At 40.6% G+C, this 25447-nt stretch overlaps 3 protein-coding genes across 4 annotated transcripts; 2 read left to right on the top strand and 1 right to left on the bottom strand.

The window, feature by feature from the left end:
* The first annotated feature begins 994 nt into the window (after positions 1-994).
* Positions 995-9516, top strand: rcl1 (RNA terminal phosphate cyclase-like 1). The gene is made up of 9 exons (XM_062413037.1): positions 995-1202; positions 1696-1767; positions 2108-2283; positions 2928-3002; positions 3136-3260; positions 3683-3808; positions 3923-4079; positions 7736-7839; positions 9341-9516. Exons 1-9 carry the CDS (start codon positions 1073-1075, stop codon positions 9492-9494), a joined length of 1119 nt encoding a protein of 372 aa, XP_062269021.1. The 5' UTR covers positions 995-1072; the 3' UTR covers positions 9495-9516.
* A 46-nt stretch (positions 9517-9562) lies between these two features.
* On the bottom strand, positions 9563-13978 carry anxa3b (annexin A3b). The gene is made up of 14 exons (XM_062413039.1): positions 13851-13978; positions 13400-13438; positions 13264-13311; positions 13046-13133; positions 12727-12821; positions 12505-12618; positions 12252-12342; positions 12078-12157; positions 11667-11723; positions 11492-11585; positions 10728-10823; positions 10546-10604; positions 10151-10273; positions 9563-9993 (listed from the first exon to the last, which is right to left on the bottom strand). Exons 2-14 carry the CDS (start codon positions 13409-13411, stop codon positions 9934-9936), a joined length of 1017 nt encoding a protein of 338 aa, XP_062269023.1. The 5' UTR covers positions 13412-13438; positions 13851-13978; the 3' UTR covers positions 9563-9933.
* A 1577-nt stretch (positions 13979-15555) lies between these two features.
* Positions 15556-24910, top strand: si:ch211-282j22.3 (ER degradation-enhancing alpha-mannosidase-like protein 3). Of its 2 annotated transcripts, none has more exons than XM_062412854.1 (21): positions 15556-15712; positions 16015-16462; positions 16583-16628; positions 17148-17248; positions 17692-17731; positions 17876-17988; positions 18203-18356; positions 18550-18684; positions 18862-18967; positions 19142-19239; positions 19390-19515; positions 19617-19700; positions 19841-19924; positions 20081-20205; positions 20358-20523; positions 20741-20898; positions 21004-21121; positions 21380-21553; positions 21791-21956; positions 22077-22268; positions 22577-24910. In XM_062412854.1, exons 2-21 carry the CDS (start codon positions 16296-16298, stop codon positions 22849-22851), a joined length of 2628 nt encoding a protein of 875 aa, XP_062268838.1. In that variant the 5' UTR covers positions 15556-15712; positions 16015-16295; the 3' UTR covers positions 22852-24910. The 2 variants fall into 2 exon arrangements, with proteins under 2 accessions (XP_062268838.1, XP_062268837.1); XM_062412853.1 differs by having other exon boundaries at positions 15560-15904.
* The last annotated feature ends 537 nt before the right edge of the window (positions 24911-25447 follow it).

Genomic DNA, 25447 nt, shown 5'->3' with positions numbered 1-25447 from the left:
CTCCTAACCTCGATTCAGTGCACAGAGCTCCAGGTTTACACACAAACCTGAGGTGAACGACAACATGCTCTCTCATCAGACACACTCTTCATATATATATATATATGTTTTTAAGGAGTTTTGCCACGTCAAATTAATTAAATGTTGTTTTCATATACATCATTGATCTAATTATGACTTTACTAGTAATGAAAACATCAACAAATAATACCTCTATTTTATTTATATAACATATAAGTGTATATACAAGTCTTTTCAGAAGAGTAAACATGATTGAATATAAAATATACATACCATTGTTTTACTCGTATTATATCTATCTGTATATCTATCTATCTAAGCATTATTATGTATGTATCGTTATCTCGTATACATGAAGCACAAATAAAACATACACCCACATGTATGTGCCACTACACTTTGTTTAATTAGCCTACTTTTCTCTCGCTATAATATTTTGTGTATGTTATGTACATATTATCTGTGTTAAATTTTTTCCCTTTATATTTACAATAAAGGTAAATAAATATATATATATTGTACTTTCACATGTTCTCTTGTCTGGATTTGACTATCTGCTGCTGTAACAAGTGAATAATCCCAGCATGTGATGGATAATTTGGTTTTATTTTATTTAAATTATCTATCTATCTATCTATCTATCTATCTATCTATCTATCTATCTATCTATCTATCTATCTATCTAATATTGTAAGGTCTGACAGCAGGTTCAGTTTCAGTTTCAGTTTTTTTGCATCTATTTACGAACCCTGACAATTCTAATCTAATAATCTGTGTAAATATTGATTATTTCCCCTTTTGTTTACGTATGAATCCGGTTTTGTGCCTTTAAGGCTAATCGTCATAATCCAACCACGCCCACTTTGTGTTACTGAATATTAATCTGGCGCCACCTAGCGTCTAGCCACAGCACGGCACTGTTCAGAAGGAAAAAAAACAATCGCTTATGTCCCTCGCGCGCTGCCGTACCCGTCCCCTCCCACCACACGCGTCTTCCTGGACCAACACACGTGGACTGGATTCCCACTGACGCTCGAACACAAACAACAGCATGGCCAGCCACGGACTGGACTACGACGGCTGCAACTTCTTCAGGCAGCGGCTGGTGCTGTCCACGCTCAGCGGGAAGCGGGTGAAGATTAAGGGCATCCGCTGGAAGGAGGACGACCCGGGGCTGCGCGGTGAGTCTCCTTCTCTCTCTGCCCCCGCTCACCCGCGTGTGGCGTCGCAGTTAGCACCGAGGCTAGCGCGCTAGCTGTTACGCAGTTGGGGAGTGAGGCTGGTCAACAGGGCGTCGGGCGTGGGTGGGGGCGAGGGGATGGTTGCGGGTAGTGTGGGACGAAGGCAACAACAGCCTGCTGCAGTGAGTTTGTGTGGTGGTGGTGGTGTTGTTGTTATTGTTGCAAGAAGGGAGATGTTGTTTATTCCATTTTGGTGACTTTAACTCGACACATGTGAGTGAGGATCGTCAGAAGTTTCCAGTGTTATGATCAGGACTTTATTGACTTCTCATCTTCTGGTGCAAAATGGGGGGAAGAAACGCTAAATAACGCATTTGGTTTTATTTATAGTATTGTTGTTATTGCTGACATTTAGTAAGTTATGGTAGACTTTGCTTAAACTAAGAAAACATGTGTTGTTGTTTGCGTCACTGTGTTTTTCCTTCCTCTGCAGATTTCGAGGCCAGCTTCATCAGACTCTTAGACAAAGTGACCAATGGCTCCAGAATAGAGATCAACCAAACAGGTGAATGATGACATGAGGTTAAACTGCTGACCCTGTGGTTTGTAAGAGAGCTGGGTTTACTGTCAGTTTGTGAAAATGTGTTGAGAGATTCACTAACAGACAAATTTAGATTTAACCTGAAGTAATGCAGTGTTTTCCATTATTCCCCCCCCCCTTATAATCATGTTGTTTCATATTCTCTACAATTTCACATCCGTCACATGTCAGAAAAGTCATCAAAGCCCCGGAACATGGTCTCACATACAGACTCTCTGGGATATTCTAGGAAAATGTGGGTAGTTCTGTGGATGTCTGAAAGTGTGGAACTCACTGTCCTCGTTTTTTCTCCCCTCTCCTCAAGGCACTGTGTTATTCTACCAGCCTGGCTTGTTGTATGGAGGCGTGGTGGAACACGACTGCAGCCCTCAGCGCTCCATCGGTTACTACCTGGAAGCGCTGCTCATGCTGGCTCCATTCATGAAGAACTCCCTGAAGGCCACTCTGAGAGGAGTCACCAACGACCCAGTCGACCCGTCTGTGAGAAACACACTTGTACTCGTTGTCTCCTACATTTGTCCGTCTGCTTTTCTCATGACTCAACTCTCATGATCAAACTGGGTGTGGCCCTGATTCATGCCTCTGCAGAGAATATGTAAACCATGTTGTGGATAAGTGCACGCCTCCTCAATCCAAAAGGACACTGCCCTCTTGTGCACACATCATTATGTGCAGTGATCTGCCAGTGTCAGCTGTGTTGCAGAGAAGAGCTGATGTCTGTAGAACAAACCACAACAGGTCAGGGTCACATCCAGGCTGAATCTCTAACAATTCAGAAAATTGACTCTGATTTTATCTGAAAATCCGTGGTCACTGACTTTGTTTACATGTTTTATGTCCTCAAGTGAAGCACTCAGACACTGCATCACCCATTTATTGCCCTTTTAGCATAAAAAAAAAAAAAAGAAGAGGATAATGTCAACAAACCAGAAGACAGTACAGAGAAGCGTTGTCATGGAAACACTGAGCAGCATCAGTGCTTGTTGTTATCGAGATGAAAAATTATCCAGTGCAGACTTTTTGTTCTTTTATTTTGGCTTTCCATTAGGTGGTTGCAGTTTTTAATCCTTTGCAGACATGTTGGGATGGATATTAGGATTTTTAACACTGTTTGTCTGCTTCAGGTCGACATGCTGAAGTCCACTGCTCTTCCTCTGATGAAGAAGTTTGGCATTGATGGAGAGGGTTTTGATCTCAAGGTGAAGACATCATGTTGCACTTTAAAAAGCATAAAATATCCATATGTTTTATTTGATGTTCCAGCAAATGCAAAAATATATAGTTTTTCCTGCTACTTCGCTCAACCCCACTCTCTCTTTCTTGCTCCCTCAGGTGGTGAAGAGGGGGATGGCACCGGGTGGGGGCGGAGAGGTGGTGTTCACATGTCCTGTCCGCAGAACCATCAGACCAATGCAGTTCACAGACCCAGGAAAGATCAAGAGGATCAGAGGAATGGCGTATCCTTCTCAGGCCGTGGTTCATCTGTACACAGCAGATGTTTTGTTTTCTCAAAGTTTACAAATCTATAACACAAAGAAAAGCAGCAGAGAAACCTGATCGTGGACTTCTTGCTAATAAAGAACTTAAGCAATGGATTTAATATCAAAATAGTTGAAGAATTTTCTTTTGACTTAATTATTGACAAACTTATTTTTCATCTTATCTCTTTGTGAATACCAAAAAACAGCTATAGTTAACACGATGAAGGCCCACAATGCCCCCTTGGTTTTAAAGGTATTTGTATCAGATGCCAGTGAGTTGTTTCTTGAGCCGTTTATGAGAAACACTTTTTTTATCATCAACTTTTTATTTTTCTTAATTATGTCGTTACCCTTTTGACAAACTGAGTTGTGAAAGAGCCTTAACTTTCCAAACCCAGATATTCGGTGCGAGTTTCTCCTCAGATGGCGAACAGGATAGTGGACTCAGCCAGAAGCATCCTCAACAAGTTCATTCCCGACATCTACATCTACACAGACCACATGAAAGGAGCCAGCTCTGGCAAGTGAGTACCTCAATGTCCATTATATACATTAGCCAGTGGTTTTCAGCTATTCCATATGTGTCTGTTAGTCTCATACAAATAGATGCTCAGTGATTTATGTCTGTTAATTTTCAGGTCTCCAGGTTTCGGCTTGACGCTCGTGGCTGAGACGCTGAACGGCTCCTTCCTCAGTGCCGAGATGTCGTCCACGCCTCAGGGGCAGGGAGACATCATACTGCCAGAGGACCTCGGGACGAACTGTGCCAAGCTGCTCTTAGAGGAGATTTATCGGGTAAGAACAGTAAATCCCAGCATTTATAATACAAATTCATTTAAAATTCCCCGATCTAATAATATACTCTAAATATTAAAAATATAGATATACGGAGATCTCCTCTTCACTTATCTTAATTTGAAAAACATGTCCACTAGTAAACAAAAAGAAACTAAAGTATCTTGACGATGAAGTCTGCAGATTTATCTCAAGACATTTTCTTTTAATTGTCCTCATGAGCGCAGGTTGAGGTCCAAAGTACCATATATCTGCCCGGATCAATCTGACGGCTGATTTATCAGTTCTGTTGAACAAGGAAAGAGCGTCTTTACTTAACAAAGAGTGAATATGTGATTTGTGTGTACGGGTGGGAGACGGAATTTAACCAGGGTGGCTTTAGCAAAACAAGAACCTTTGCTCATTGGTGCATTTGCTCACATCTTTGTCCACACAAGGTTTCCTGTGTCTCTGTTTCTCTCATGCTGCTGAGGGCGGTTTGATCACCTAACTGATCTAAAACACAACTGCCATTCCTTCTGTCATCCAACAAGCCTCATATGGGTTTACAGAAGATTTCAACACCAAAGTCTTATTGAATACATTTCCAAAGGTGTAGTGTTATAATTTATAACATTTTTAATTTATTATCTGTACTGGAAAATAATCCATTATTTCTGTAAGATGATAGGAAGACACTGCACGCAGCAGCTGGAGAACCAGTTTTCTGTCGATGCACAATTCAGAATTCTTGGGGAATACCTGACATACACAGGCATAATAAACTCAAAGAGCAGCAATGACATTTACTGCCGTTGTTTACCACGTTCTCTGGATAATGAGCGTCAACCCCGGTCAGGAATTCGACTGAGAAGAAGTTTGTGGGCTGTCCCAAGACATAGAAAGCAACTAAAGGGCGTTTCCATTCGAAACCGCCCTGTAAGTGCGTATGTTATAAATGTTAGGGTTTAAACTTTATTGTTTTATCCAGAGACGCTGAAGATGGCAGATGTTTTTTTTTTATCTCTCTCAGGACGACCACACAGTTATTAATCTGCTGCTTTGGTTAAAGACCGTCTGCCCAGGGGCCTTTTTCCTTACAAAAACAAAAATAATTATGTTATCCATGGAATTCTCTCAAAAAGCTAAATGACAGCATAAAGATACTGATTGACAATCAAAGAACAAAAGCTCTTGTATAGTAAGTAGCACCATCTTTTAAATTCATGAATTATTCTCTGTCAAAATCAGGGGACAGTGACTTGCAGCTCTCTTCAACAGACGGACCTAAGACTTTAAGACTTTCTTAACAAAATCAACAAAGATCACCCTTGTTTTATAAATTGTACACTGTCCTTTCTTTGGGTTTCAGGCAATAAAACCGCATTAATAATTATAGCTTTCATGTCCATGTAGATTGTCCTCAGGTGTGACTCACAACAGTAATTGCAAGATACAGTAACTTACTATAAACATATACAGGCACAGATAATGTCACACAGGGGGGAAAAGAGCTCACTTCATCAGAATACACACAATAAGATCCAGTGACTCTGTGACTTCTGTTTGCTTCCGCATGGCTCTGCCTCTCAGCCCTTTCTCATCGGGGCCATGTGAGTCCAGTTAGCTGGTCAGGGTAGAGCTGATTAACTCTGAAAGAGCAATATTGTTGAATGCGTCTTCTTAACTCCCAAGCCACAGAGCAAGGAGCAAACACTTCCATTCAGCGGACATGGAGCATGGTGGATTATTAACAATCTGCCAATTGGTAACCATGGACTGTTCTTTTTTTTAAACCAAGAAAGGGAAAGAAATTAGCCGGACTTGCATTAAAGGGCATGGGCGTTCTGTGTTTGTGCGCAGGTCTGTTTGTTTTAGGGTTAATCAGTACAGTCTGCTTGTAGTAAACCAACGCTACACGATGGACATTTTGTTTTTGGAAGAAACGTCAACACTGGACAGGAGCTGATGTGAGTGGTGCTCTCTGGAAATGTTTATTACAGCAAGATCTTCTCTTTAAATGGGGGAGTTTTGTAGTAAAGCGTAATTAAGTAGTATTAACACAGTGGATATTGGATCTAAAGGTTAAATCAAAAATCATTGTTTAACCAGGTTTTGATGATAATGATTATTGTATTTATTTAATTGAATCGAAAAAAATTCAGTTTGTGTTTAATTCAGAAAGGCTCTGGTTGTTTTTCTTCAGTTGTACAAGAAATGTTTTGCAGGCTTGGGTTGGGATCGGTCTTTGAGAAAGAGGTTGTTGACCAGGACTCTAATGGTCACTGCAAACATCAGATTTCTCCTTTTTGTTTTTTACTAAATTCACTTTCATCGGAATATAGACCCACCTGACTTTTTCTCCAACGACTTATTGTTTGATGGTTTCGAAATGACTTTGCCGTTTCCTTTAGGGATTCAAGGGACTTTTTCACAAGGCCTCGTGCCTGATTGTCCCAAGAGGCAGAGACTTGGGACATCTTAACCACGATGTCCCTATGGGAGGCGGGGCCTGACAATATTTTAAAGGTGGAAGAGTTAATGTAGTTTGTTTTTGTGTAGTCCGGATCAGCAATTCGGCAAGGTAAGATGCTTGGGTACAACTTAATCTCCATGGCCGACCTTAACGTGCTTAATGGAAAATGTCAAGAGAAGTTGTTGAAGCTGGATAAACCTTCACTTGTCAATTTAGGATTTTAGGTCCCAGTTGAGTTTTTCACTGGAGGCAAACACGGCATGTTTCGGTTGAAATGTCTTGAAAATGAACTCATTAATGCATCTAGACAATGGGAAGTAAACACTAAAATCATTTTGTATTTAAAAGTAATAATCATTTAAATTGATTCGAACAAACGTGATGATGTCGTAGTTGTGAATTATGGAGCAAAAGTTTAATTATATTTGTCAGAATTTTTTGCCAAAGAAGGAATTGGTGAAGATGGGATGTTTTTAGCAAAAAAAACACCATCAACTTTTAAGCCCACGTTGCCATATTTCTGTCACTGTCTTAGTGATTTGATTATCTAATTAAATCATATTAGTGACTGCGCCACATGCTCTCTGACAATGGAACCACAGTGATCCTGCGTAGCTGCAGTCACACATCACGGCCATTTTCAAGTTTCCTTCACTTTCCAAAATCCTCTTTGGGTGTGTCCGGTCTAGAAAATTCCTCTTCATACTGGCTGGGAAATAGCACATAGAGTAATCAGGATGGCATCTGCTCACTTGGACCCGGAGAGTGGATTCTCTGTCCTCTGAATATCTCATATGTCTAAGGAAAGGGACACAATTGGGCAACGTGCAGAGAGGAGAGGTCAGGTTTTCAGGAGCAGCAAAACGCAGGATTATTTAGGGGCCCATCAGTAGGAAGTGTCATGTGAGGAGATCGGCTGCGGTTGGAACCTGAAGCCACAACGCCTGCCTCCGAAAAACTGTAAACAAATGACCTTCCTCAAATGTGCTTGCAGCTCTGGGCGAGTTTTCTCCCAGTTGATCTGTGTTTGAGTTGGAGACATTAATTCAGTGTCCAGAGATTCCCACTGTGTTTTTCCAAACATAGATGCCCACTGTTGGAGGTCAGGGGGTTGCTGAGTTCTTCCTAATCACCTCCATGACGTATGTCTCTGTTGTTTTTGTTGCTGAACCGCGTCGCCCCTCCCCTTTCTCTGTTTTAGGGTGGCTGCGTGGATTCGTCCAATCAGAGCCTGGCACTGCTCTTGATGACCCTTGGCCAGCAGGACGTATCGAAGGTTTTGCTCGGACCCCTCTCCCCGTACACGTAAGTCATTGTCCCAGTGAACTTTACAAACGAGTTAATAAACAAATGCACAACATCACATTTAGTTACTCTTCTACCAGGCCTCTCCTAGACAGTGACAGTGAAACACAATGAACTGAACTAATGAACACCAGATGTGATACATATTCACATAAATCGTGAGCCTAGTGTATGGATTTTTATAATTTTCATTCTTTTAAGAGAATTAGTGCAGTTCATGGTAAACAAGTCACTAAGCACAACTGAAAGACTTTAATGAATTAATATAAATATGAAATGCCAATTGTGCATTATAGTTATTTAAAAGTAAATGTATGTATTTTTTTTGCAACTTTTTCTCTGTACAAAGCTTCTTGCTGAAGGTCTGATGAAACATATTTACATCAAAAAATGTTTCTATGATAAATGACAGAACTAAATCAAATACAAGTGTCTAATGATTGAATGACCACAGAGTTAATTTCAGACGTCATCTTCACCACTAACCAGGATCGAACTATGAACTGTCCATTTTCAGTTATCATGGTACCGGTGCTGTGTTCCTCTCAAGTACAGTACTATGATAACTGAAGATTGGCAGTGCCATCACAATCCTTTCTTCCCCTCACACAGGTAACAATGTCACTGCTGTTTTCTGAAGAGCTGCGATTTGAATACAGTTTGAATGTATTTAAATAATTGTTTTGCTTGTCTCTGTTAATATAAAATGTCTTTCCCTTATACTTAATTGTATGACATCCTAACTTTAAGACTGCACAGTGCATTAGAGACAGAGGATTGATTTTGACTTCTTAGCTCACTTGAAGCAGAAAACCTAAAGTAGAACCAGCACACCATGTTGTAGAATCTTAATGTATTTCATTTATTGATATTTTTAATATATATTTGATCAATCTTAAAAGTTAACACCTGGCTTTTGGGATATGCCATAAGCAGAAATGTATAAAAATTAATTTGGAATTTAATTTCCTACATTAATGCCTCGATGTCAGCAAATAGCCGCAGCCTGAGGCATTAGGTCGTCAGGTTGTTTGCCACATTCTTGTGAATGTGACCTTTGGGGGATTCTTTTTTAGATTTGGCACAAATGTTTACTTGGACTCGAGGATGAACGGGTTTGTTTTTAGTGGTCAAAGGTCGGGGTCACTCTGACATTGCTAAACAAATGTCAGCCTTTCAAACACAGTAAACAACTCCACAAAAATCTTCACTTGGACTCTAGGATGAAGTGATAATGTTTTGGTAGTCAAACGTCAACATCACTCAGACAATGCAGAACATGTCTCTGGCCACAATTCAAGAAGTAGTTGTTTTGACAAATTTTCATACAAATGTCAAAAAAAGGAAGGGATGGCTTTTGATAATCAAGAGGTTTAAGGTCAATTTCATTGTTAGTTGCAAAAATAGTTTTGTGGTCATTATTTAACATTGTGACCATATTTCCTGCATCCTATCCTGTTTCTTAATCACTCTGCTTCCTCTCTCTTTGCCATTTCTACAGAATCGAGTTCCTCAAACACATTAGAGATTTCTTCCAGATCATGTTCAAGATCGAGGTCCAGAAGCCGTTAGACGACGAAAGGAAAGGAGGAGACAAGGTCCTGATGACCTGTGTAGGAGTTGGTTACAGCAACATGAACAAAACTCTAAAATAAAATATTTATATTTTTATAGAAATGCTTTGGTCTTGTCTTGTATCACATTGCTCACTCACATCCCACAGTAAAATATAGTATTTTTATTTAGGTAAATGTGAAAGTTATGACTATTTGTGTGCAACTGTTCATAATATACTAGAAGATATCTGTTACATTAGTTTCATGGAATACAGACAACTTTACACATTAAGATATTTAACAGCATCTTCACATCATCTTTTAAAGTCTTGTTGTCTTGCATAGTTTTAAAGTTACATCTACGTCTTGTTGCATATAACTGGAATTCCACCTTTTTAAAAAGCTTTTCTAGGTTCTTCAGTGTTAGGAAAATATATCAGAGGAATGAAATGGTCAGTGAATGGTACTTCTTCCCTTTTCTAATGGAGTAATGCTGCACTGTAAACCATATGTTTCTCATCACAGGAGGCAGGAGGAGTTAGTCATCTTGGCCACAGAGATGCTTGAGGGCGTCTCCGTAACTGCCTCCAACTTCAGACTGCAGAAACGTGATGGGAAGGGGAAAAAACATTTGTGTCTGTGGTTTTAGAACAAATTCTTGTCCCACATTTAAAATAAGATGCATTGACATTTAGCCTCATTCATTTATAGTAATATGGAGAGATTTGAATTTGTATGTGGGTGTAGGAACTGACCTCCAACTGGGAGTAGAGGGAAAGTCCAAACAGCTTCTTGTACTCGACTCTGATGTCCATCAAATCCATCTCTGAGCGACTGACGATTATCCTAGTGATGATGCTCTCTGTGGTCCCTGCACCCTGGATGAACCAAAAGGTGCAGATGACTTTTATTATTCATCCCCTCCCTGTATCGTGCAAGAGCAGCCACTTCTGGGCCTGCATAGCTTTGCATTACTGCTTATGAGCCTGTTGACGCTTTTCAACCACTGTTGTGCGTTTAGTCAAAGCAGAAGCAGCAATAAAACGGGGGCTTAACATTCCTTTCCACACCAGCAGGGACCAATACAACTGTCTGCCGTGCAGATAACGGGCACAGATTATCTAAACAATATGTGGATTTGGCTGCTTACCTTCATGCTCTTGAAAAGCACCTCTGCGAGGTATGCAGGAACGTTCTTCACGCATTTCACTGCACAGACAAATCGGTCGGGTGAGATGTGTGTCGGCTGTGCAGTGGTTCACTATCACGTAAGATTGAAAATTGGACCACAGCTCAGGCTTATTTTGAGAATTAGTGACATGTTTTTCTCACCGACAGCCACCAGCAGCATCTCCAGGTTTCCAGACATCTCGCCTTCAATGCTCTCCTGCAAGGTCTTCTTGCTGATGCTCTTGTACTCGACCAGAGCTGCCCAAACAACACAGAGATTTTTAATACATCTGCGTTGTATTGTTGAAAAAACTGATTTGAATTTATGGCGGCACAGAACAGAACAGAATGGCTGCGTTGACCTATCGATCACTGGTCCGGTCTGAAATATCTCTACAGCTGTTGGATGAACTTTCATTTAACCTTTTACGGTTATTTATAATGTCATTGGATGAACCTGTAATGGAAAATTCCCTTGATCAATGTCTTATTCCTGTTTTGACTGTTTTCTGTCCACTTAGCTGATACAACATCTATCACTTTCACCTACTGTTGATCTTTAATTGTGCAGCTGTATCCTGGATTTGATTCCTCTTTCTATAACAGTACCAGAGAGCAGCAGGTTTGTGTTTGTTTTCTGTTCTGTATCCCATTCATCACATTGTTTAAAAAAACTCCTTTTTAACTTATTTTGGTTTCACTTTGAGTAAAGTTGCTGACCCTGTGTAAACCTCAGCAGAGCCAGTTATTAAACATCTAAAGACAACTCCGGTCTGAGAAATTAATTAATTCAAAGCTCATGATAAATTTCCACAACAAACTATAATGACTTTGACTACATCTTTAGCAACACCATGAGGTGGCCATTTTTTGGCTTTCGGCTAAATGTCTTTCAAACTACTGAACAGAAAGTGTTGGGGACCCACTCTGCCGGAGCTGGGGGATGCTCCTGTGACACAGGACGTCAATGAACTTCTCCTCATCCGTTCCCCACTTCTTCTCCCCTGCTTCATACAGCACCTGGGTGGGAAGAGAAGGGGACGTGAAAAAACGAGGATTGACTAAACAATCCAATCGATGGTTTAAATGTAGAGAATGTACCTTAGCATCTGCTTTGGCTTTGGCAGCATCCACATTGGTGCTCTCATCTCTCTTCCCCTGTGGCGAGGAACAGAGGGAAATAGAAATTAATTTAATCTTGTAATTTAAAAAAAATATCCATGTCACAATTCAAAGTCCTAACCCTTTAACGTTGGTTTTTAACGTCATTACAGATCTTGTAGAAAACAGCTTTTCTTTACTATTCACCAGTTAGTTTACTTACTTAAACTGACTTACTTGCTTACAATATAAAAAAATCTTTAAAATGTGATCGTGCATGAAGAATAATATGAACATACATTTTTTCCCATGACATTTTGAATATAGGATTCCTAATAAAATGTGTTGTTTGGGAGTTTCTGGAAACACCCTCTGATACCATGTCTATGTTTTAATTTGAATGTACAATACCTCAGCCAGTATGAGCAGTCCTTTTCCAAACTCTCCAGAAACCTCAGATTTCAGATCCTTAATCAGAGAATTTCCCGTTTCTTGAAAGAAACACAAAAGAAAGATTGAATAATCAGATGACAATTATCTGTTTTCGCAATAATTGGAAAGTTCTGTGACATGACAAACACAGACCTGCCAGGTAAGCTTCGGACAGAGCTTTGATCTGTCTGCCTGACCTCGAGGAGAAGATTTCTATCAGCGTGGTGTCTGTGGTGCCGGCTCCCTTCATGGGATTCACAAAACACGAGATACAAAAGTGACTGATAGCTATAATAAAGATCATGTGGTTCTTAGAGAAAAAAGTGGATATTATCAAATTTCATCAATCCATTTCATGTATACAGAAATACACTTTGCAACTTCTTTTCACGGCACACAATCTTACCTTGATGGCTTTTATAACTTCACGACAGTCAAAGAGAGCAGGGGGTGTTACCAAGGCCACTAACAAGTCCTCAAAGTCTCCGTGGGTGTCGCCCTCCAGGTCATCTACTAATTTCTGATGGAGGAAGGTTGATAATACACAAATATATTACTCCTCTCCTCATTTTCACCTGGTTCCAGAATTAATATATTTAATTTTGATAAACATGCAGTGGTCTAATACCCGTCCTGTGGCCTTCTCATAGGCTTTAGCGATAAGCTGACGCTGAGCATTGCTTCTTTGGGTCAACACCTCAATCAATGTTTTTTCTGTCGTACCTGTAAAGAAGAGGATGACACAAAACAGGCTTACAACTCACCCTGCACGTGGAAGATGAAAGTTAATACAACTTTTCATAAAAGGTCAAGCTTGTTCCACAAACTTTCACAAGAGCACACTCAGTGAAATAGAACCCTTTATATGATTAGAGTACTTCACATGTTTCTCTGATTTAGGGTTTATAATATACAATGTGCTTATAATGATGCAGTCATTAGCTTACCGAGGCCCTCGATGGCCTTCCTCAGTGCGGACACATCTTCATCCACTTTAAAGTTTGGCTTGTCCTTTACAGTTCCTCTTGAGCCTGACTGATAAACACAGGCACACACATTCACATGCTCATGAACCAGGATCAGCACAGCACATAACAGATCCCTATGTAGTGGTCAATCAATTATTATACTGTTGATAATACTATATATATCATGTCCCACTTACTGTCATAGTCAGTGAGGAGGGGGAGTCTAAGAGCAGATCCAACTCATCCTACAACATGAGGCAACGCACATATTTAAAATACCACCTATAATTTCTCATATCCAATTTAAACCATAAAATCTCTTTGATTACTCACCCACACAGACATTTTCGTGTATTTAGAGAAAGTCTTCAACTATAGGGAAGAGAAAATAATACAGAACTTAAATAGTATTTATCACTACATAGTGATCTAACATATTTCCTCACAAATGGACTCCTGGTTCTGATTGTCTCTGCACAAACGTTTCTCACAGTTCATCTCTGACTTTCACTTCTGACTCACACTTACATAAAAAACAAAATCCAGTGATTATTCGATTAAATACTTCCGCGTTTTTCAACAATAACTTCCCTTTTCTGACTGTCAACCGAAGTGGAGTAACCTCAAGCCCACGACATGTGTAATGTCGATCGCAGCAGCCAAGAATACGATTTTGTGCCGGATCAACAATGCGTAAAAACGCATCAAACAGCGGATTGAACAAACGCGTGCGTGCGTCAAAACTGTGATCAGATGTAAGATAATTGATGTTATTCATTCTTACCTGAAGCGAGATGATACAGGGTTGATGTCCGAGAAGGAATTTCACACTTTGACGAAATCACCACACCTTTTGCAGCCAGAAGTCCGGAAGGCAACACCCCACGAGAGGAGGGAGGTGAATCATGGAGACGTCTGACTCCTCCTCGTGTGTACACAGAGCTGCCATGACTCAGGATTTAGAAACAGGATTTATAATCTTCCATCCTTCTCTGTAACCTGACTCTCTCCCGCAACAGTTTATCTGATCTTATTATAAAGTGACATAATCTGCAACGCATCTATTTGAGTTTAAAACACAGAACAGATGTGAGGAGAGGAAAGGCAAATATATTTGCATAGCTTATTACCATACACAGGGGTCATTCAGTGTGCTCGGTGGGAAAAAAACAAGCATAGAAGTACAGATGAACTGCTTAAAAACATTATAAACATTACATTAACAATAAAGCATAGCAAAACACAAATTATATATCAGATCATCTCTAATGAAAGTTCAGGATTAAGTGAAGGCACTGGATAATAATAACAAACATTAGCATTTCATCCTGTTTAGTGCACCCAATTAGTTTTTTATTGTCATCATAAGTCCTAGTAAACCACCAGCCTCTGTGACAGTGGGTCTGAAGTGCTGTTTGATTTCAGTTGGGCATGCATGAGTTAGAGAGAGAGAAGAACTGGAGTGACAGGAAAAGTATGTTTGTTTGTTTTCAGTCTGACTTACATCTTGTATAAGTGCCACTGCCTAGTTGCAAAACTAAAGTGGGAAAAAAACAAAGCCTTATCAATATATTAGGCTCTGTGTAAATAATATAAGTTTAATGCAGGCTACTGGGCCATAATTCCAAAATAATGTAGCAGGTGTGTTGAGTGTCACTACATGGCTGTCGCTGTTTATTTATCAAAGGGTGCACTCTGCCTGAGTTCAACTTACTTTCTTCGACTAAATTAATGTGTATAAAATCCAGGTGAGGAATAAAGGGGACACTGAAGAGGAACAGTTCTGACATCATGTGGCCCTAAAGGAACATTGCATTGATATTGCAAAGGAGAGGAACCAGAAGTGGTGAGGTAAGACGAACAAGTGAACCTCCTGAGTGCTTTTCTGGCTGTAAAGGAACCAAAGTTCGTTGTTCGTTTTTTAATTACCAGTGCTCTTATTCAAAACACCCTACGGAACAATATAAATTGGGTGTAAAAATCTAGACAGAAACATCACATTGTAATAAGTCAAACTAGTTAAGGGAACTAACATTTTCAATCTGGCTTCTATTAATAAGACAGCAATGAAACAACATTTTTTAAAGTCAATAAAATACATTTTAATGAGGGCAGACAAAGGAGATTCACCATTGTAATTGTTCTTGGTCGATCTGCTGCCTGCGACATAATTGATCACACAATTCTAATTGACAGAATACAGGTTGTTAAAACTCCATATCCGTGATTTAGTTTTCTTCCTATAGGCCATCCACTCAACTCTTTATAATTATATTATATCATATTGTGATGTGTCAGTTTATAGCCTTAACTCACTCCAGCTAAAGTAAAACAACATGAAGGACCAACTGGAAACTGAGATTTGTTAAAAACTATGAAGTGAGGGCAGAGACGTCATTAAAGAGAAAACAAACAACGCCCACTTACGTGTAACTGGGTAGAGGCCAGCACCAGCTGCCCAATCAGCAACCAATGCGGAAGTGAAAACGGTTACATTTCATGTAAACTGAGCTGGGGGCGAGAAAAAAAACGACCCAGGCATCATCAGCCTCCTCCGGGTAGAGGAGGAGACCCTGCCCGTACTTTGACAGCTCCGTGCGGACGTGTCAGCGACCAGTCGACCGTGTGACACGGCCACCTTACACGGTTCGTTTTCGGGGGAAGAAGCTAACTCCCTCGAGCTAACTGTCTAACAAAGATAAGCTTGAAGCTAACGGACAGTATTGCTAAAACAAAAAAAAAGAATGACGTTGAACTAGCAACTTGTTAGCCGGATAGCGGCTGTGTGGTGGCTAGCCAGTGTTAGCATCCATACTGTGTCACCCTGTCATCACTTTGGTAACTACCTTATAATTTCATACTTTCATTAATCCTCACATTCTATTACATTTAAGAAGCGTTAGCAGCGCGTTAGCTTCCTCCAGCTAACCTCTGTTTTTTCTCCACAGGCTTACATTACGAGGTGTTATCAGCCGTAGCCTGTTGTTCTAACACGGGTAGCGGTCAGCTGGAGGCGCGTGCGCGTGTCTGTGATGGACGCAACAAGACAATATCAACTACAGGACAACCGTAGTGGAGACAAGGGAGATGGAGTTGGACTCTCCACCGGTATGAACAACACTGGGGCCGTGCAGGAGGACACCTGTGCCCGCTGTACTGCTTGAATTTCTGTGGACGTTGGACAAAGGACCGGAGCTTCAGTGTCCACCTTCACCCGAGGCCAGAACACATGAGGGGGACAAGAAGTACACTTCGCAGGTTCCACTCTGTTGACACTGGGATGATGATGATGATGATGATGATGACGTTCAAGACCCTGCTGATCACCAGTCTCCTGGGCTGGGTACAATGTCAGGAGAGCCACAGCATGACACCAGAGGAGAAGACCGTTATCAGGTGAAGAATGTGTAGATAAATATATTGATGCTGCTAATCTGTTGTTATGAAAGTCTCTATTAAAAAAACATATGTGGCCATTTCCCATTTGATTAATTTGTGTTTTTCCACTTTTTGCAGGGACCAAATTGTTGAAATGTTTGATCATGCTTACGGGAGTTACATGGTAAGATGCTTGCTTCTATTTCTCTCCAGAGTCACCAAAGTGTTTGCTCATTATGGGAACTGTTGGGTTTCTCCATACATTTTAAGGTCTTGAGTCTTGACCTTATGTTATGACTGTTGGATTTCTTAAGATTTGGCACTTGAAATAGAACTGAATTGATTCCCTTTTATTTCAGTTCATTAATTTCTGGCCATGAATTTTCTGAAGCACTTAGTAACCTTTTTTAAATAAGTGCTATACAAATAAAGTTATTGTTATTATATTTATATATGCATCTTCCTGTTTTCTGGAAGGAAAAACATAAGAAAAGTGCTGATAACCAATACATTGTGGCCTTCGTTGCAGTCTTTATTCATTGAACCAGTGGTGGGACGGAGTCCTCAGTTGCATAAGCATTGGACTGCTAATTTATTTTTCCCTCTAGAGAATTTTCCACCCTCCAGCGATCTTTCCTTTATGACCCATTTTCAGTAGACTTTTATCTGAAGCCTAAACCATCACTATTGGTTTCTTTTGCAGAAATATGCCTATCCAGCAGATGAACTGATGCCTCTGAGTTGCAGGGGGAGAGTCAGGGGCCAGGAACCCAACAGAGGGGACATCGATGACTCCTTGGGAAAGTGTGTTCATCATCCACTGTTATCACAAGCCTAGAAAAATCAAGGGAGGTTAATGAGGCCACAGCAGTTAAACTCCTCAAAGAAAGACCTCTTTCCGCATTAGTTCAGGTTTCACTTGGACTGCTGTGTCTCCTTACACTATTCCTTCAAAGAACTGAGCTACAGTGTTTTTAAACTTGTGTATTGTAGATGGTAAAAAAAACAGTTTGTATAAAAACACCTATACTTTGGCAATTTTCAGGAAAATGGCTGTTTACTAGAAGGCTGTAAATTATATACTCTATGTATCACATGCATCATAATGTCATTGCACCACAGATGCAATAGATTTGACATTTAACAGTCTGTGGCTCATTATAAAATACATTGGATCAATGTAAAAGTCGGCCACCAACTCAAGCTGTGCCCCCCCACTCACCATAACATTTCTTCCTCCTCTGTAGGTTTTCTCTCACATTGATTGACACCCTTGATACCCTGGTGGTGAGTACTTGCTTTTCCGTTTTCCTAGCATAAGATGTAGTTTTTATGCTATTTCTGTTTTTTTTCTCACCATATGTTTCTGGACTTTCTCTCCCTCATTTCAACAGTGGATGTATTTGTTCCTCTCTTTTTGTGTGTGAGCAGGTCTTAAACAAGCTGGATGAGTTTGAGGACGCAGTGAAGAAGACTGTGAGCGAAGTACGCCTGGACAACGATGTGGTGGTGTCTGTGTTTGAGACCAACATCAGGGTTTTGGGGTATGAAACATATTTTGTATGTATTTACTTTTTGATAAATTAGTTTTAATTATAACAGTGGGAGGTTTAGTATTTGACTCCACCTTAATACAAGATTATACCATTACTTAACGGAAATGTCTTTCTGTATATAGTGTTGTATCTTTCTACTGCATTTTGTAATTTTAAAATAAAAACTTAATAATATTTCTTCTCTTCATTCATTTCTCCTCAGAGGGCTCCTGGGGGGCCATGTAATGGCTGACCTGCTCCGTCAGCGTGGGGACAGGATGCAGTGGTATCAAGACGAGCTCCTGCACATGGCCAAAGAACTGGGCCATCGATTACTGCCTGCCTTCAACACCACAAGTGGCCTTCCCTACCCTAAGGTGCTGCTTATTTATTTATAAATATCACAGGATTTTATTTTGGATCTTTTGTAAATGCAACATCATCATTATCATTTTCACTGCATTGAAAGAGAACACTAATGAAGAACACAGATTTCTTACTTTAGTATCCAACTAAAAATAGTTTGAACTGAGTGCGAAGACATTCATCTTTCCTTCTTTGTTCTACCAGGTGAATCTGAGGTATGGTGTCCAGAACCCACTTTCTCGCACAGGCACTGAATCGGACACCTGCACAGCCTGTGCAGGAACAATGATCCTGGAGTTTGCTGCCCTCAGCAGATTGTCAGGAGAGTCTGTGTTTGAGGTATTACCTCCCACTGCCTCTCTATGAATTAGGCTTTTTTATTTTTGCAGTGTTTTTCTAATACACACCTGCGTAGAGACTCAGATCTAAGTTAGGATTACAGTATGCATCACAGTATATGCAGTACTGATGCCATTTGAGAAACATTCTAAGGATAAAATCCGTTCTGTTTTACAGGAACATGCTAGGAAGGCTATGGATGTCCTTTGGGAGAGGAGACAGAGAGGAAGTGACTTGGTTGGGACTGTCATCAACATCCATAATGGAGAATGGGTCCGGAGAGGTGAGGCGAATTAAACACACACATACATGGTGGTAACATCAAAACTTGAAAGAGATGAATACTACACATGTTCTAACACATAAAGTGGACTGTCAGTACGATATAGAAGACTGATAATTACATGACACACTCTTTATTTGACCTAAATCAACGCTGTATCTTCTGTGTTTGCAGAGAGTGGAGTTGGTGCTGGTATCGACTCGTACTATGAATATCTGATGAAGGCCTATATTCTTCTCGGTGATAATGTTTTTCTGCAGAGGTTCAACGTTGTAAGTTTTCCATCCCTCCACATAGTTCCTACATCTGGCACCTGCAGTATTCATGCTCCACATTGCAACGTTGATTTTCTTCATACTGTTATTGACTGGAGACTTCCCACAGTTTGCTGATCTAATTTTCATGATGTTTTTCTATAACAGCACTACAGTGCAATTATGAAGTACATCAGTCAGCCTCCCCTGCTGCTCAATGTGCACATGCACAACCCCACTGTGAGCGTGCGCAGCTGGATGGACTCCCTCCTGGCATTCTTCCCCGGCTTACAGGTCAGAGAGATGCACTCTATAGATGCACTTGGTTAATCATATTAACATCCAGTAATGTGATAGTAATTTCATTTTGCTCGAGTGACGTATTTTTCACACAGGTTCTAAGAGGAGATCTGAAACCTGCCATTGAGACTCACGAGATGCTTTACCAAGTCACCAAACAGCACAAGTTTCTGCCAGAGGTAAACTATTGATTTAATAATGTTTAGTTTACAAATATTAAGTATCGTTAAAAAGGTCATATCATGTTTTCATAATAAGATTTTTAGAAGAAGCTTATGTCACTAAGTACTTTCTCTTTCTTCGGTTGATCTCCCTGCAGGCTTTCACTACGGAGTTCAGAGTTCATTGGGGCCAACACCTACTGAGACCAGAGTTTGCAGAAAGCACCTACTACCTCTATAAGGTGAAGTAGCTGATTGGACAGTGTCACAGACAGTTAAACTCCACAGTATTCTTCACTAAAAAAGTTCTGTGAGGTTTGTATAACAATAGAGGCAGAGTAGAGTCAGGTGTTCGCCTATATAAAACAAATGTATTAAAATACAAATGTATTTTTCAGGCCACTGGTGACCCCTACTACCTCAGGGTGGGTCAGTCCATTGTGGAAAAGCTCAACGCCTACACCAGGGTGCCTTGTGGGTTTGCTGCTGTTCAAGATGTCCGCACTGGGGCACATGAAGACAGGTATCATGTGAGAAAATTGCCATTACAGACATGAATGCACCTGAAATGTGTTGGTTTTCAATGTTGATGATATAAAGGTTGTAGTCGAACGTCAGAACATCTCTGGTGAAGGTTTTTAAACCCTCTGTCTCTGTGTATTATAACTTGTGTAGGATGGACTCCTTCTTCCTGGCAGAGATGTTTAAATACCTCTACCTAATGTTTTCCGAGAAGAGTCAGCTGCCAATCGACATTGATGACTACATCTTCACCACAGAGGCTCACCTCCTCCCTGTCTCTCTCTCTATCACCCAGCCGCCCTGTCAAGGAAACATTACGGTGAGAACTCATCACTAACACAGGTCCACACGCTGTAGGACCGGGTTTAATGTTGGATCTCTGACTGATGCAAGCTCATACTTCAACCAAGTGTATTTTCAAATGACATGGCTGTATTTGTTATGTAGAGTTAAAACACTGACGGACACTTTAACATGTAAATCGTGAGAAGGTAATGGCTGAAAATGTTTGTTAAACTGTGGCTTATGTTCTCCAGGAGACTGTTCCTATTTCTCAAGAAGAAGATCTGTTCACACACTCCTGCCCTAGCACAGAAACGTTGTTTCCCAATAACCCTTCATTTGCCAAAACCATCCGGGACGGCTTCAAATATCTCACTGGGGTGGGACGAGTCTTCCGACCTTTACCTGTCAGGTCTGTCCAGTCACATGGGGCTTTTGATTTTAGAGTAAAATCATTGGAGGAACCTGTTCACCGTTGTCATTATTTAGAGTTTTAACCTGTGTGTTTGTACTCAAGGGAAATCGAGTTGCCTCTCCATGATAACGGCATGGAGCCGGTGGAGTTTTTGAGAAGCATGGGCATCTCTCTCACTCCACTGCACGAGGTCACAGCAGGGGACGCTGGGAGTCGGAAGGTATTTTTGTGCATGTCTCAAAGGACTTGGAAGTTCTGCCAAAATTATAATCAAATTATTTCTTCACGATCTTATTAGCCATGCTTTGCTCTGTGTTTACTTCATCAGTGCTTATGCGGTAGAAAATGTATTTTTGATCTCATTTAAATGGTTTATAAGAATTGGGTTAATTACGTCTGCCTGGAATGTAGATTTCCATGTAGACCACTGCATACATAATATTCAACCCAGTTGTTTTTTTTATATTCATCCCTTCAGCGGCATAAAGGAGTATACAGGGTGAAACTTGTGGCAGAGTTGAGCCAGACATTGGATGAGGAAGAAGTGATGCCTCATATTGTCCAGCTCATATCACCCCCGTTTCTGGGTCGGACCGTCCTCACAGCCGGACCTGCAAAGTTTGGAAAGGACCTCTCCAAACAGGAGCATGGGGTGAGCTTCCAGTGGGACAGTAATATAATATGCAGTGTCAATGTCGAAGCTTGGAAACTAGTCGTATAATTTACACATATAGAATAGAAACAGTCTGATTAACGACTATCAAGCCAATGCCAAAACATTTACTCTTCTTCTTGAACTGTGTAAACGCTATCTGTTTTGCCTGCATTTCACATAAACTCCACCCATTGAAGATGCACCATAACTAAAAAATAACTACTTGTGCCACAGGTAAAGGGCAGACTTGTGAAAGTCTCCCCCTACACTGCCTGTGGGCCAATAGAAAATGCAGGTGAACTTGAAGGCCACATTGCTCTGGCGCTGCGCGGCGACTGCATGTTTGCTGCAAAGGCTCGTTGGCTACAGGAGGCCAGAGCCATAGCAGTCATCTTTATAGGTGAGGACCTGATATAAGATCGTAATTCTGCCTCCAGTACTGCTAAGTATGCAGAGTTTAGTAAAACCTAAACACTGTCAAAAGTGAATCCAGTGATTTATGTACCTTCATTTTTTTTAGACCACCGTGAAGGAAGTAATAGCGAGGAGACTCCCCTCTTCCAGATGGTTGGCGATGGAGACTCCACTGAAGACATTAATCTGGCTTTGGTCTTCCTGTTTAGCCGTGAGGGTGCAGTGCTCACTGATGCTCTGGAGGAACATAACAATGTGGATGTGCTGCTGCTGCCCAAGGAGAGGCAGATGGGACACGGTGAGAGGCAGGAGGAGGCAGATTTAAAGGAGAAGGTGGTCATGGCCTATGTTTTTCTTATAAGCAAATCCAATCAACCGTCTTTGAAATAGTTTTGAACTTCCCCTGCCTGTAAGAGCACCAAGGGTCTTTGTATTGAAGACCTAAATCTTCAAAAACAGTTAATATTTATACATATATACACAATCATTGTTGAGAATCCATTGAAAACACAACCATGAGTCACACCTTTGCACTGGCTGACATGTTCATTTCACTATTATGAACATGGATTAATTTCTCTGTCTTTCCTCCTCTTCTTTTTCCAGATAAGGTAGACAAACCTTTTGGCATGAACATCAAACTCCGCCTCGCAGAGGAGGGGGAGCTGGAGGACGGGGAAGCCAGAGGACCCACACTGGAGTTTATCTTGGATAAAGAAGAGTTGCTTCTCCAAGATGAAGATGAGCTCAGAGGAGAACAATCTTCACAGCAGCAGCAGCAGTTCTGCTCGAAGGCGACAGAGAATGAAAGGACTGAACCATGTTCAGCAGATTCCTCTCCACCGACAAACTCCGGACCAGACATAAATCCCCGACCATGAAGCAGCCAAGTTCCGAACACTGATCCTTGTCAGTTTCAGAGTGGCATGTGCCTCGGAGCCCCTCACTGCCCCACATGGAGCCCTAACTGACCCAGCCTGCATGTTTACAGCCAAGCAGTGTGATGGCCCCACTCATATCCTGCCTTGACTTTGAAACATGATTCTATATTTATTAGAAGGTCGGTCAGTTGTAGCTTTTATTCTGTGTGGTGCAGGCAATTAAACTAAAGTAGTTTAAAGGCCAAAAACTGTAGGAATGAGTTGGCTGGGCTGGGGATTCCTTAACCGAGCCTGTAGTATTGCTGTAGGCACATAGAAGGTGCACACAGTGATTATGACATAGATCATTAACAACAATTAAAACTTACCTCAACTTAGAGGAGAAGAACATAGATAAGGCAACAAAAAACGGCTATGTTTTTATGCAATGCAGTTTGTTTTTGATCTAGATTGCACCTTTCACATGAAAAAGTACTGTTAAATAGTCTGTGATAATTAATTATTTGGCCAGTAGGTGGTGTTAGCAGTTTTTACCTCGCAGTAATATAATGTTGGCAGATGAAGGAGAAGAACTGGGGCCAAGTTGGAAAGTTTATTTTGCTTTTTAATAGTAAACAACTTCAGGGAATTGTGTGTGTGTGTGTGTTTTGCTAAAGTGTGCGTGCAAGATGTGTAACAACTGTAATACCTGAGAAAGCATCTCACCAAAACATCCTTGCGATCATTCAAAACCCTCTCAAATCTTTACATAGTTGTCATCCGGTGAATTCTCATCTCATCATAAAAACATCGTAAAATGACCAAAGCTGATTTTCTTGAAAAGAATGAAGTGTGCAGTTGCTCTGCTTCGCTCCAGATGCAGTATCACAGGTTGGTCTGCGGTCTCTGACTGCTTTGCACTTTGAAACACGGGTATGATCATCTGTGTTAGATCCAAACAGAAATGACCATTCAGCCTTTCTTTGCATTTGTTTGTGTGATTGTGTGTGTGTATGATTGTACTTATATATTTGTGAAGATATTTTTTAGCATAGACCTTGAGTGAGGACACTTTTGGAAAGTGAGGACATTTTGGCCGCTGATCACTTTTTCTAAGGCTTGTTTGAGCGTTAAAAGACTTGGTTTTAATGTCAGGGTTCAACAATTAGTAATGATGGTTAAGGGGCTGGTAAATGCATCATGTCAATGAGTGTCCTCACTTAGATATAAGTTGAAGAATGCTTGTGTGTTCGTTGCCATAGAGATGTCCATAAGGAGTGCTGGAGTACAGCAAGTTTTACATCATACGAAATGCAAACTGTAAAAAACAATTGTTGTCATGCACATTGTTTCAAAACCATGACTAACACAAATGTACTCAGCTTATCTCTTGGAAGGATCTTCTCTCTAGTTTTTGTTTTTCAAGATTTAATTTAAGATTTTAAGTTTTTTTTAAATTAGAAATGTATTAGTCTTTCCCTCATTCACACGCTACACTAATGACATTGTTTTGGGGGGCATTAAGTATAATGATTTCATGCAATAGTTGAGAAAGATGCATCACGCTTTAATTAGTTTGTTCATATTCAATTGCTTTTTTCTCACTAATAATTTGTTGCACGTGTTTTGGGGTTTTGGTGGTTCATGAGATGTGGGCTGTAGTTTGTGTGGGAGAAGCAGTGTGTGTTTTCTGCCATGTTTTGTACAGTGGACCTTTTCCAGATGCTGCTGAGTTTATTTCTAGTCCTAATACAACATGACTTTCTATTTGTGTGTTGAGCCTGTGTGAGGCACTGCCCAACCCGTATACCTCAGGACTGTGTGTAACTAATCACAGGAAAAAAGGTCCATGGACAGGAGAGGGGGGGGGGGGGGGCTTTTTTCTTATATTATTACATTTCAGGCTATTTAATTTTAATTCTGTTTTCTATGGTTTCTGTTGATCAGTGGCTGAAGTTGAATAAGTGCCAAAAGAGATGCATGACAAGGCTCCGGTTTCCTTTTCCATATCCTCTCTGTTCAGTTTCTGACTGTGAGCTCAGGCGATGCCGTCAATAAACTCAAAAATCACAATTTCTAACCTGTATTTCTGCTTTTATTTCCGTATTTGAGGATTTACTCTGCAATGTTATTCCAACTGGAAACAAATGGAGGGTTTTATCGCTGCACCATGGAGACAAAACATCCTTCTCTTAGGTTTTTATTCAGTAGCCATAGTGACCGTGCAGATTTTTTCTCTTGCTATAATAAGAAATTTCTTCAGTTAGGCACATTAGTTTATAACTTAGTTAATTCACTAACAGGTATTTCTTGCAGGATAAATGCGGCATTTTTAGTTTTTTACCCCAGACTGACAGCTGCACTTCTAACTGATGCTTCGGAGCTGAAGTGTTTCCTCTGTGGAGCCAGGAAAATAATGAGAGACTCTACCCATCCTGGTCACATAGTGTTCACCTCAGCTACAGACGGTACAGGAGCATCCAACAGATGGACTCCAATACAGTTTCTTCCCCTGGATCAAAGAATTCTCTGATGTTTCTTAACTCCACCAGTTCATATTCACAACATCTTTAAGTGCAATATATATTCTGTGCAGCAACAAAGAAGGAACCACTCT

Source organism: Platichthys flesus, chromosome 19, assembly GCF_949316205.1.
Source record: "Platichthys flesus chromosome 19, fPlaFle2.1, whole genome shotgun sequence".
NCBI lineage: Eukaryota > Metazoa > Chordata > Actinopteri > Pleuronectiformes > Pleuronectidae > Platichthys > Platichthys flesus.
The sequence above is the reverse complement of the archived record's forward strand: the minus strand, read 5'-3'. Positions and strand labels throughout refer to the sequence as shown.

Bases quoted from the DNA above. Each gene is read 5' to 3' on its own strand.
- rcl1 (XM_062413037.1), top strand. From the start codon at position 1,073: ATGGCCAGCCACGGACTGGACTACGACGGCTGCAACTTCTTCAGGCAG. The intron at 3,003-3,135 runs GTGAAGACATCA...TTGCTCCCTCAG, and splicing joins GAGAGGGTTTTGATCTCAAG to GTGGTGAAGAGGGGGATGGC. The intron at 3,261-3,682 runs GTATCCTTCTCA...TTCCAAACCCAG, and splicing joins AAGAGGATCAGAGGAATGGC to ATATTCGGTGCGAGTTTCTC.
- anxa3b (XM_062413039.1), bottom strand. The intron at 13,134-13,263 runs GTAAGTGGGACA...TGTGTTTATCAG, and splicing joins CCTCCTCACTGACTATGACA to TCAGGCTCAAGAGGAACTGT. The intron at 10,605-10,727 runs GTGAGAAAAACA...TTGTCTGTGCAG, and splicing joins GATGCTGCTGGTGGCTGTCG to TGAAATGCGTGAAGAACGTT.
- si:ch211-282j22.3 (XM_062412854.1), top strand. From the start codon at position 16,296: ATGAGGGGGACAAGAAGTACACTTCGCAGGTTCCACTCTGTTGACACT. The intron at 18,357-18,549 runs GTGCTGCTTATT...TTGTTCTACCAG, and splicing joins GTGGCCTTCCCTACCCTAAG to GTGAATCTGAGGTATGGTGT. The intron at 21,122-21,379 runs GTATTTTTGTGC...TCATCCCTTCAG, and splicing joins GGGACGCTGGGAGTCGGAAG to CGGCATAAAGGAGTATACAG.